An 11,113-nucleotide genomic window follows, 5' to 3' on the forward strand; every position below is an offset into this window, starting at 1 on the left:
CTTGACCTCGCACACCTATTTCATGCATAAAATTTGTTCATTTAGTATCAGGTGTCCTTTGTACCTGTCTGAGATTGGCAGATGCCTATTTAAACATTAATTAGGGTTCTATGCTTATTTAATGGCTCAAAAACCTTTTTCATTTTTAAATCAGTCACAAAAATCATGAATAGAGACAGTAGAAATAAAAAGCAGGAGAGTTGTAAAATGAGCTGCAATTGTTTTACACTTGCACAAAGTCAAAATCACTCATCCTGAGTGAGATCCTCTTGAACATTTTAGAACTTTTAGCTGCTGGGCTGGAACTCTCACTGTTTCTGAACCACAACCTCACCTCCACCCTTGATGCCTCTTCCCCATTCAAATGATCACTCTCTCATCCATTCCTCCAATATGGTCATTACCTCCACTTCCTTAAGTGTAGACTTGGACGTATACAAAGGGCAACTAGTTTAACATTCCGAATATCTGACCACTTCATGCAGCATTGGGTCCTGCCCTTGTCTGCCAAAATTGTTCACTGCAAAGATAACACCTGGCTGCTTTTTTGTATTGCAAATTGCCAACTTAAAACCCTCTTCTCAGTCTTCTCCACCCTTACCTCTAACAACAACTGCAAGGAACTCATGGACTTATTTGGATGATCTCAATCTAGGTGACAATTAGCTATTTCTGCTTCTTCCCTCCCTAGTCCTGAATTTTGCCTTGTTTCTCTCCTGACTCCCTCATGCCCTTTGCAAGCTCACCTTGCCCATAAGACCCATCTCTTGCTGCCTCAACCCTATTCACAATCTTCTAGCTGCCCAGCTTCACTTCTTTGTTCTCACAATAGCTGATACTGTTAATGGTTCTTTCTCCTCAGGTATGCTCCCCCTCTCCTTGAAATCTGCTATCATGACCACTCTAAACAAGTCAACCTTGACCCCTTTATTCTTGCAAACTACCGTCCCATCTCCAGTCATCAAACATGTTGTTACCTCCCATCTTTCTCAGAACTCTATGTTTGAATCCCTGTAATCAGCTTTCTGCCCTGTCACAGTAACAAATGGCTCCTATCAAAGTCTCAAATGACAACCTATGTGACTGTGCCAATAGTAAACTATCATCCTTCTTAATCTGAAATAAAAACAGAAAATTCTGGAAAAACTTAGCAGGTCTGGTAGCATCTGTAGAGAGAGAAATAGAACTAACATTTTGAGTCAAATAACTTTTCTTCACAATCATTTGACTGGAAACATTAACTCTGGTTCTCTCTCCACAGATGTTGCCAGACCTACTGAGTTTTTCCAGCACTTTCTATTTTTATTTCAGATTTCCATCACCCGCAGTCTTTTGCTTTTATTTCAGTCCTCCTTAACCGGTTTTCAGTCTTTGACATGGTTGACCATAGTGTTTTCCTCTGTCTCCCATCATTGACTGCTGGGTGGGACTGCATGGGCCTGGCTCCATTCTTATCAACCCAGTTGAGGCAGTGGGACATTTGCAATGGCTTCTCGTTCGTGATTTTACTCCTGGTGTTGCCCAAGGATCTATCCTTGATCCTCTCCTATTTTTCATCTACATGCTGGCCCTCGGTGACATCATCCAAAAACACAATTTTAAGCCAAAGAAAGCTGAGTTTGGGTTGGGTGCAGAGGTTTAAAGGTTAAAAATCAGATTTTGGACCTAAAGCTGCCTCAAAGCTACCCACTTTACCAGAGCCTGAAAGTGGCCTGGGAAGCTAAACTACTCCAAGGAGGTATGTTGTACCATAAATATGATAAGGAAGCTCTGAGATTCATTGTCTTTCAGCTTTTGAACTTTAACTCTGGTTACATCCAGATAAAGACTTGGTGTATTTGGGAGATGTGTGCCTGTCTAAAGATCCCCTGTGATTGGGTACCCCAACCCTCGCTGATCTTCACCCCCCTGGATTCTGATCCATTTCCCCCCAGTTCTTTGATTCCTCCTTCCCCAGGCCTCACATCATGCCAAAAACAAAGCCTCAGATCACCCTGGCCTCCAATTTCCCTTCCAAGTCCACAACCTCTTCCCACCATTGGGGCCCCTGGATTGACAGCCCATTCAGGAGATTATTCATCTCCTCCCTCCCCAATCCATCCCTCCTGATCAACTCCCCGTACCCCACTTCAGATTGCCAATCAGACTTGGTTTCCGGTTGGAGAAACCAATCAGTGACATTATGCACATGCTGTGGAGTTAAAATTCCACACCATGCGAGAGAATCCCAACTTCTGGGTTCACTGCATCACTTGGACCCACCATCACTCCAGACTGTTCAGGGGGTGCCAGATTCCCATGTATGCTGGCAACACCAAGTTCTACCTCAACACCACCTCTCTTAAACCTGTCACTGTCTCTAAATTCTGAGATTGCTTGTCTTGCTGGATGAGCAGAGATTTATTCCAACTAAATATTGGGAAGATGGGAGAATGCACTGCCTGATGGGGTAGCAGATACGGAGCCTTCAAACAGTAATTGGATAAATACTTTAAGGAGAAAAAAATTGGGAACAGGACGAATGAGATTGTTCTTTGTAAGAGCCAGCACAGGGTTGAATGGCCTCCTGTTCTATACTATTCTATGATTTTATAAATTTATAAGTTATAATAATTTCATTCAATGATTACTACAACTACATTTCAAAGATAATTCTAATAAGTATTCCAACAATCTCTTCATTAATGAAAGCTATATGAAGAGTAAAGAGCTTGCTTAATATTGAAAGAAACAATTATTTTAACAGGGTAAATTTAGTGAACATAATGATACATACTGTGATAAGGACTCTGACAAATACTTCACAGTGTGAGTGTTGATGCATGTCTGGTCTTTTGGCCCCTGTTCCGGAAGATTGATGTATTACTACTGACCAGATGGTGCTGGGATTGTGAAGGACTTAACTCGGATGGAGCAGATTCCTCTACCAGCTATGTCTCTGCACTCTTCTCTGCCTCATAATATCAGGCAGAGTCTGACAAACTTCAGTGGATCTCTTTTCATCAGCAATAAAACTCGAGACTGTGGCGATGGTCATCACAATATTCGAGGTAAGGCACTTGAGCGGGAAATGCAGGTTTAGACATGTAACAACCAGCAATAACTCAAAACATGACAGGCTTACAGCAAGACTTCCTATGCATAGTCCTAGCAATAACCCAAAGACTGACAAACACAACAGAGTATAACAAGGAACTCCCATATAATGTTGGCAATAATCCAAAGATCTCCTGACAGCACATGTTTACACAGGAAGTTACAATACCAGCAATAACTCAGAGTGTGTCTACTATGGGGAACTCCCATACATAGTAATAGAAATAATCCTAAGAGCTATAAATAGGATATAGCACCAGCAATAACTCAAGATTGTCAAAACCTAAGTAGCCTAATACAAGGATATAACACTACCAGCAAACCAAAATCCTATAAGTTTTATGTTAACACTGCAATATATATTGCAGTTTTCACATCATAGCACTGGTATTGTAAAGATAATGCTAGTACTTGCAGTAACTGCCAAGTACAAATTCTGTGTGACACTATAGAGATGTGTTAAAATGCAAGCAGCAACAAAGACTTATAACTAAAAAGAAAGGAATAGTTTAATTTCTATAGTGCCTTTCATTTCCTCAATGTGTGTCTCAAAGTGTTTAACAGCCAATTAATTACTTCTGAAGTATAGTGGCTGTTGTTTTATAAGCAGATTCAGCAGTTTTTTTTTAACAGCAAGGTCTCACAAATAGCAAATGATATGTGTTTAGTTCACCTGCTTATGATTGAGGGATGAATGGTCACTAGTTACCACATTATCTTACAAAAATACACATATAAAGTGTTGATAAACTGGAAAAGCTTCCAAAATATGTTAGCAATAAGTAATACCATGGGACAATTGGCAGGAGTTACTACACAGGCTTTTTCCTTCAGACTGTGGGTTTTAAACTCTGCTTGATCTTTTTGTTTATTTGCCACATAAAAGAAAAAACCCAATGATTTATTGAATAGAATTGTTTGTAAAAGACTGTTAAATGGTTTGAGACCTCGGGCACAGAGTAAACGACTCTAGTTATATTAATGGCTGTTAGTCACTTTTCACTGACTTTCCTCTTCCGTCAACACTTATAATTGAGACGTGTTGACTGTGCAGAATTGATACGTGTTCAGATTTACAGCTAAAATTATCTTGACTCTGTTAAACTATTATACTAATTACCACAGTAAAATGTTTAATGATTCACTGAATTGAGCTGTTTTCTGTTAATAGCTGATGAGATGGTGTCCAGCCTACCTTTACAGATGGCACTGTATTTCAATGTCGTCTTCTTTCCATTTTGGTGGGCGTCAGAAGTGGCCGTGATCCAACTTAAGGTGAAAATTTGTTCCGAGTGTGTACTGACACCATTGTGTTAGCCAATGTGATGGAGGCAAGTGGGGCTTGTGGCAGGCTTCAAAGGAACCAGCCTATTTTACAACATCAAGGTCTATTAACATCTACAACAATGTTTCCTAATAAAAACAGGTGTTGCTCCAGAGAAATGCAGTGAGTAAGGCCCATGTCTTCTGTAGTTGATGTTTTGATTAGTTAAAGGTCTTTCAGGCCCACAGCATGATACATTACAGTCATTGAGTGTTGAAGAGTCATTGAGACAGGTCTGATTTACATTCTGAATTCCCAGTCATAATGGCTACCGCATGGAAGTGCCAAGTGGAGGTTAGATACTACTCCAGTAAAGATAATAGTGGTCAAGAAATTAGTTCAGACTGAGAGTGTTGGGGGAGGCCATTGGGAATAAGGGAGGAATCAGGATAGGCGATCGGGTGAGGGGGGACTTGTGATTAGGAAGTCAGGATATGATTAGGAGAGGGCCAAATTGGGCTGGAAAAGGTATTCAACACTGTACATTGTTAACCTAGTAATTGGAGCTCCTCCATTTGTCTGACTGAAGATATTAAGTGTGTAGCAATATAGATATTTCTCATTTTTGCAGTTAACCTGATTAAGATTCTTCTTAACTCTGATTAATAGATCCCCCCATTGAATTACATTGAACAGTTATGTACTGACTGACCTCTGTTTCTCCTCATTCCCTCCCTGGAGCAGTACAGCATGTTACCAGGATACTATCAGTGGCTGCTGTTGGCAGCTGTGATAATCCTCACACTAATTGAATGTGTTCGACTTTTCCTAGGCTACATGGGAAACTTGCAAGAAAAGGTGAGTGAATTAGAAACAACAAATTACCGCAGCTGTCAGCATATAAGTCAACCTCTGAAGTCTCCAAAAATCATTCCAAATGCAGGGTTCACCGAGTATAATTTGTGAACCACCAGTGTGGGCGGTTGTCATTTTGAAATCTGAAAAAAGAGCATAATAGTGGTAACTCATATTAAATTAATGTGGCACGATTTATTGAATAAACCACAATAAAATCAATTTAAAACCCAAGAAATTCATTGCCTTTAGCATTCGACGCAAAGAGTTCATTAGATTCATTCTGAGTCACTTTGCCAAGACTTATTTGTGTTACCTTCACTCTGAGAATCATCCCTCCGCAACAAGTCATCTTCCTCTCCATCAATTTGGATGTTCCAATTTTTTTGAATGATCTGATGACAGTTTGTGCACTAATAACACCCCACGATTTGATGATGTAACCGCACAAAACATCAAGCAGGGTAGAGTGCATATTTTCACTCTTTGTGAAGGTTCTTTTTCCATCAACCATCCACCTATTCCATTTGGCACGAACATGATCCTTGAATGGCTTATAGAGGCACACGTCCAAAGATTGAACCACAGATGTTAGAACTCCTGGGCCAGAATTTTTCACTCGTCGGGCGGGCGCACACCCAACCTGAACGAGCGAGCGTCCGGACATCTTCATGCACTTGCGCAATATTTCAGTCAGTGGGCGCGCGTGGGTGTTGGCAATGTGCCTGCCGACAATTAACAAGCCTATTAGGGCCATCAAAGTACCAAATAAATGTAATTTTTTGCTGTCCATCCAGGCAAGTGAAAAGGACAAGCAGCCTTTGCATTTTTTAGGAAACCTCATCCACAGGCGGAATTAGGTTTCCAACAACAATTAAAAATAAAATAAAAATGTTAACTTTTCATTAATAACATATCCCTGTTCATGTAACAGAGTCACAGGAGTGGGGGCATGTTTTTTACATTTTAAAATCCTTTATTTTTTATTTACGTAAATCTTCACCTGCCTCAGGCGGTTTTGTGCCTCAGGGAGATTTCCCTGTGCGCATGCATGAAGTTCCCCACTTGCCCTCCTCCCCACCCCACACAGGCAACGCTGCAGCGCATGTTTCACGCTGGGTGGGCCTTAATTGGCCCGCCAGCGTGAAATTGCGATCGCAGCCGTTTGCAGGCAGCAGTCAGCTTCCTAACTGCTCCCAATCGTGCCCGCCTGACGAGGACAAAATCCTGACCCTGACATAACTGAAATGTGGGCATTATTTCTTTGCAGGAGCCTCTTCATCTTATCGGTTATATGGGATCTCAACATGTCCCACACTAATAAGCTGCATCCTTTATCAATCCATAACTTCACTGCATTCTCATCCATCCAATGTTGTCATGAACATGAGCAAAATCTCCTACAGAGATTGATTTTCAGCATGGTGTCATGTCTGAAAATTACCATAGGTTTTAATTTGGTTCCATCGGCCATGCAGGCTAGTTCCACCATGAATCATGTCTTCCCATGTCCTGTGGTTTTTACTAGAACTGTGTCTGAACCTTTCCACTTCACTGTTCAGTTTCTGGGCATATTGAAATTCATGGGTGTTTCATCCATGATGTCAATATGGCATAATGGGTACTTGTGTTTTGCTGCTGTCTGATGATGAATTGCTGGAAACTGGGTGAATTTGATATTTGTGTCTTTTGGTAGTTTCTGAGCGATTTTGGTCTTCTGCCTCAATGCTAGACATTTTTGCTCCATAACGTGGTTACACCAACTAGCTGTCGCTCTGAGATTTTTGCTGGACTTAGGGTTTGGTTTGTCCCACTTAAGTGCATGTATACACATTGCATTTCTGGTGATAATGAAACCATTCTGATGATTTGAGGACCTATTCCAATACCTGCTTCTCAAGATCAGGCCAGTGGCAGGTCCCTGTTCTCAAGGTGCATTTGGTCTTGAACATCTTCTTCAGGGTGGGTAGCTTCTTCTTCCATTCTTGCACCAGATTTTCACTAACACCAAATTCCATCGCTGCACACGTTATTTGACCATTGAGCGAATGTTATTACTTTTAGCTTGAAACCAGCTTCATGCTTAATTGGTTTTGTTGGAAGACTCATTTCTCTTCATCACCCACACCATGGGATCTGCTCTGTGTGGGCATGTCTTAAACTCCTATGCATCTTCTTCATAACATGGTCTATATGGCCTGCTCGATCTTTTGCGCCCAGTAATAAGGTAAGTAAAACATGCATTTGTGGGGCGAAAAATTGAGGCTGACTACTAATGCGAGTAAAACATGTCATGGCTGAAAAGGGGGGTCGACTTATACGTCGAGTATATACAAAAACACAATTTTTGGAGCCATAAAAATGGTATAGTCTTATACATCGGGTCAACTTATACACCACAATCTACAGTAGCTGAAAATGTTTTTCTCTGGGTACTGTGCCAATGGATCATTGGTTGAGTGCTCCACTCGATATACCAGGTGCTCCCCAATTTAAGGGATGTATGCCTATGTAAGAGGATATGATCAGGCTCAGCTAGGACATTCCTTTTGGATTGATAGCTTGCTAACACTCACAGTGTCATCTCATACATTAAGTGTGGCTACTGGAGGAAGGGCAGCCAGTGTCTGTAAAACAGTACCTTAGCATGATTATACACCTTCAAGGGAAGAAGGGGTAGGTGTTCTCATAACTTCATGCGCCATTTAGTAGTTTTATTTTGCTCCAAACACTAAGGCACCATTTCCAAATTGGAGGGCCATAGAGCAACATCCTCTTAGGCCTCTGCTGAAACTGTTCAAAAGCTGAGGGACAAGAGGAGCAGCGAAGAATTCCTCAGAAACCAAAGTTATCTCCTCCTTTGTTGGAAAATACAAGCTCATCCTCAGTGGAGCCAAGCAAAATAGGAAGCACATCAAGTGGAGAATTGTATTACTCTGTTACCTTGAGGCATTAATGAGACATCCACAGTCATGCAGAATATGATAAAAGAAAATCGCCTAGTATAAAAAAACTCAGAATATACAAGTTAATTCGACCTACACCAACCATCAACCAACATAAAATGCTAGCCTAATGATATAAATGTCTTTTTTAAAATATAAAAGAGGTCTCACATGAAGTTTAGAAGCCTGAAGAATGTCTAATTTTAGAGGTATGCAGTTTACAATGTTACAAGATAAATCAGGATAATTTTGATAAAATGGAAAATAATTGAAATAACGTAGTCAGCATCTGAAAGAGAAAATGAGGTTGTTTGGGGAATTGTTTTTCATCAATCTGTTCTTTAATTTAAACATCTAGCCTTCCGGATTTCTCTCTCTTCAGTGTAATCAAGTTGTTTTATGTGAATTTATAATTGATTCCAATGTTTTTTTTAAAGAAAACATATGTAAGGATACATCTCAGTTTTTCAGTTAACTCTGAAAGAGATTATTCTCAATCCTGATTGACAGATTAAACTGGATAGCCACTACAAGGATCTAATATCTGAAAAGGAAGAATTGTAGGGCTACAGGGAGTAGGCTGGGGATTGGCACTAGGTAAGTTCTTCCTTCGGAGGGTCAGCACAGGCTGTAACCATTCTGTGATTTTGTATTGGCCTTGGGTGGGGTGCAATCAAATTCACCAGAATTTCACCAGATCTCCAAAGATTGCATAAAATAAACTTGTATTCCTTGAAATATTGATTTCAATCAGATTTTTTGCATTTTGAAAGTAATTAATATAGTAGATAGAAAGAAACATTTCCATTGCTGGGGTCTAGAATCAGGGGACATCAGCTTAAAATAAGAGCCAGGCCATTCGAGAGAGAAATTAGGAAACACTTCTTCATGCAAAGGCTGGTTGACGTGTAGAGCTCTCTCCCACAAACAGCAGTAGATGTTAGCTCAAATAATAATTTTAAATCTAATATCAATAGATTTTTGCTATCCCAGAGCATTAAGGGATGTGGAGTTATGATACAGATCAGTCAAGATTTCAAGCCTGAATGACAGAACAGGCTTGAGAGGACATATTTGTTCGTACGTTCCCATTGCCTAACTTTGAAGAGTTCAAGAGTTACTGTCATTATCATTGTGTACTAGCTATTGATTCTGCCATTTGGATTTTTACCTGCAGCTGCCAGAGTTAGCTGGATTTTGGTTGCTGTCCTTTACCATCCAGCTGCCTATTATTCTCTTCCTCCTCACTGATGAATCCATCATCATCTTACCACTGGAGCAGGCTGTTCATATTCTCTACTTCACCTTCTTGGTTTTTGAATTGGTTGCAGCATTCCTGGCCCTAAGGGAAATGACAAACCACTTGGCCACATGCTTCTATCTCCAGCAGTTTCAGAAGACAGAATGTCCACAATTACACAGCAGATGCCCAGAAACTGGCATTCCACGTGGGAGGGACACCATTTCCAATGTTTAGTGAGGCAAGAACCTCCAAGTGTATTGAATCTTCCAACCATGTTAACCATCAGAGCCAAGCCCATCAGTATTTCTGTGAGGTTGCACCAATGCAAAGGTCCAGGCTTCTGCGCAATTGTTATCAGGTGAAGGCTTTGTAAGAGAATTGATGGTCCTTCCTGCATAATATAGAGTGCTTCATTAGCTGAACAGGGCTGGGAAAGAGTTAAGGGTCTGTGCCATTAGTGTACAGGAAACTGCCATTATAGTTCTTTTAAAATAAAACAACTCCAATTTATTTATGAACATTAAGTTGCTTGTGTTGTGTGCCTGAATTTTGTTTTTGTATATTGAAAACATTTTCCCAGTTTCCTCCCTTTGTTCTACCTCTTCCTGTGCCTTTCCAGACAACTATTCAAGCTTGTAAAAGTTTATCAGCCTAGCTCGATCCTGAAACAAAAATTGCTGGAAAAACTCAGCAGGTCTGACAGCATCTGTGGAAAGGAAGACAGAGTTAACGTTTCGAGTCCGTAACTTCTGCTTATTTACACATTTTCTAGAATTATTCATTGGAGAGCATTTAGCAGTATGTACTCTCAACAACTTTTCAAAAATGTCCCATCAAAGAGACATTGGTCTAGTCTCTTGGCCTCTATCTCTGCTGCACCTTGTTAACAATTTTAACACTGTCAAGAAACGTAACTTAGTGCAGGTGGATCAATTATAGAAACAACTGAAATTATTAAACTCAATGTACAAGAAGTAATCTGAGTAATTCAGAATGTAAACAGGGTAAAATGTACTGGGATAGATTTTCCTCCCTTTCTTTGCATAAGTTTGGGCAGTCAGTTAATAGAGTGTCCCTGTCCAATAGCCCCAGCGGGAAACTTGGTCTGTTTTGTTTTGTAAGCATTCAGCCAGTGGGATGCAGCATAAAACAAACCCTGTTGGCTATGAAATGCTGCAATATTGGGCAGCCCAGCCAGCTTGTATGGACCAGATGAATGTAGACATGTGGGAGGGACAGTGAGGGAATCCGAAGCAGCAGCAGTCCAGCCTGGTTTTGTGGAGTCCAGAGGCATCCCACAGATATAAACGCAAACTTATCTGTTGACAGCTCATCAGCTGGACCACTATCTGATACCAGCAGGAACAGTACAGCGCACACTCTGCCCATTCTCTCCTAAAATGGAACACGAGATCCTGTGTTCATCATAAAGACCTGCTTTGCATTTTAAATAGGGACACCACCTGACCCTGGCTGCCTAGCAGTGAGCCCAGGGGAAGATTGTGGGAATGGGGTGGTAAATCATTCAATTTTTAGGGTGCAACTGCCCTGTTTTTGCCAGGCAAGAGGCCTCAAAATCTACCTCATTGTTTAAGCAAGAAAGGCATTCATTTAACAGGAGGTATTCACCTAACAGAGGTGAATTCAATTGGTGAAAATAATTTTCAATCTGTGTTCACTAAAAAGTTATTGCTGAAATTGAATTAAGCT

At 40.7% G+C, this 11,113-nt stretch overlaps 1 protein-coding gene across 1 annotated transcript; it reads left to right on the top strand.

Annotated features, from left to right (window-relative positions):
* The first annotated feature begins 2,932 nt into the window (after window positions 1-2,932).
* Window positions 2,933-9,637, top strand: LOC121286016 (transmembrane protein 17-like). Its single transcript, XM_041203037.1, has 4 exons — window positions 2,933-3,050; window positions 4,268-4,371; window positions 5,105-5,218; window positions 9,338-9,637. The coding sequence occupies exons 1-4, from the start codon at window positions 2,933-2,935 to the stop codon at window positions 9,635-9,637; spliced, it is 636 nt and encodes a 211-aa protein (XP_041058971.1).
* The last annotated feature ends 1,476 nt before the right edge of the window (window positions 9,638-11,113 follow it).

Source organism: Carcharodon carcharias, chromosome 13 (genome assembly GCF_017639515.1).
Source record: "Carcharodon carcharias isolate sCarCar2 chromosome 13, sCarCar2.pri, whole genome shotgun sequence".
NCBI classification, from domain to species: Eukaryota; Metazoa; Chordata; class Chondrichthyes; order Lamniformes; family Lamnidae; genus Carcharodon; species Carcharodon carcharias.

Excerpts from the sequence above, each read along its gene's own strand:
- LOC121286016 (XM_041203037.1), top strand. The coding sequence starts at position 2,933 with ATGTCTCTGCACTCTTCTCTGCCTCATAATATCAGGCAGAGTCTGACA. Across the intron at positions 4,372-5,104 it reads TGGCCGTGATCCAACTTAAG|TACAGCATGTTACCAGGATA; the intron begins GTGAAAATTTGT and ends TCCCTGGAGCAG. Across the intron at positions 5,219-9,337 it reads TGGGAAACTTGCAAGAAAAG|CTGCCAGAGTTAGCTGGATT; the intron begins GTGAGTGAATTA and ends TTTTACCTGCAG.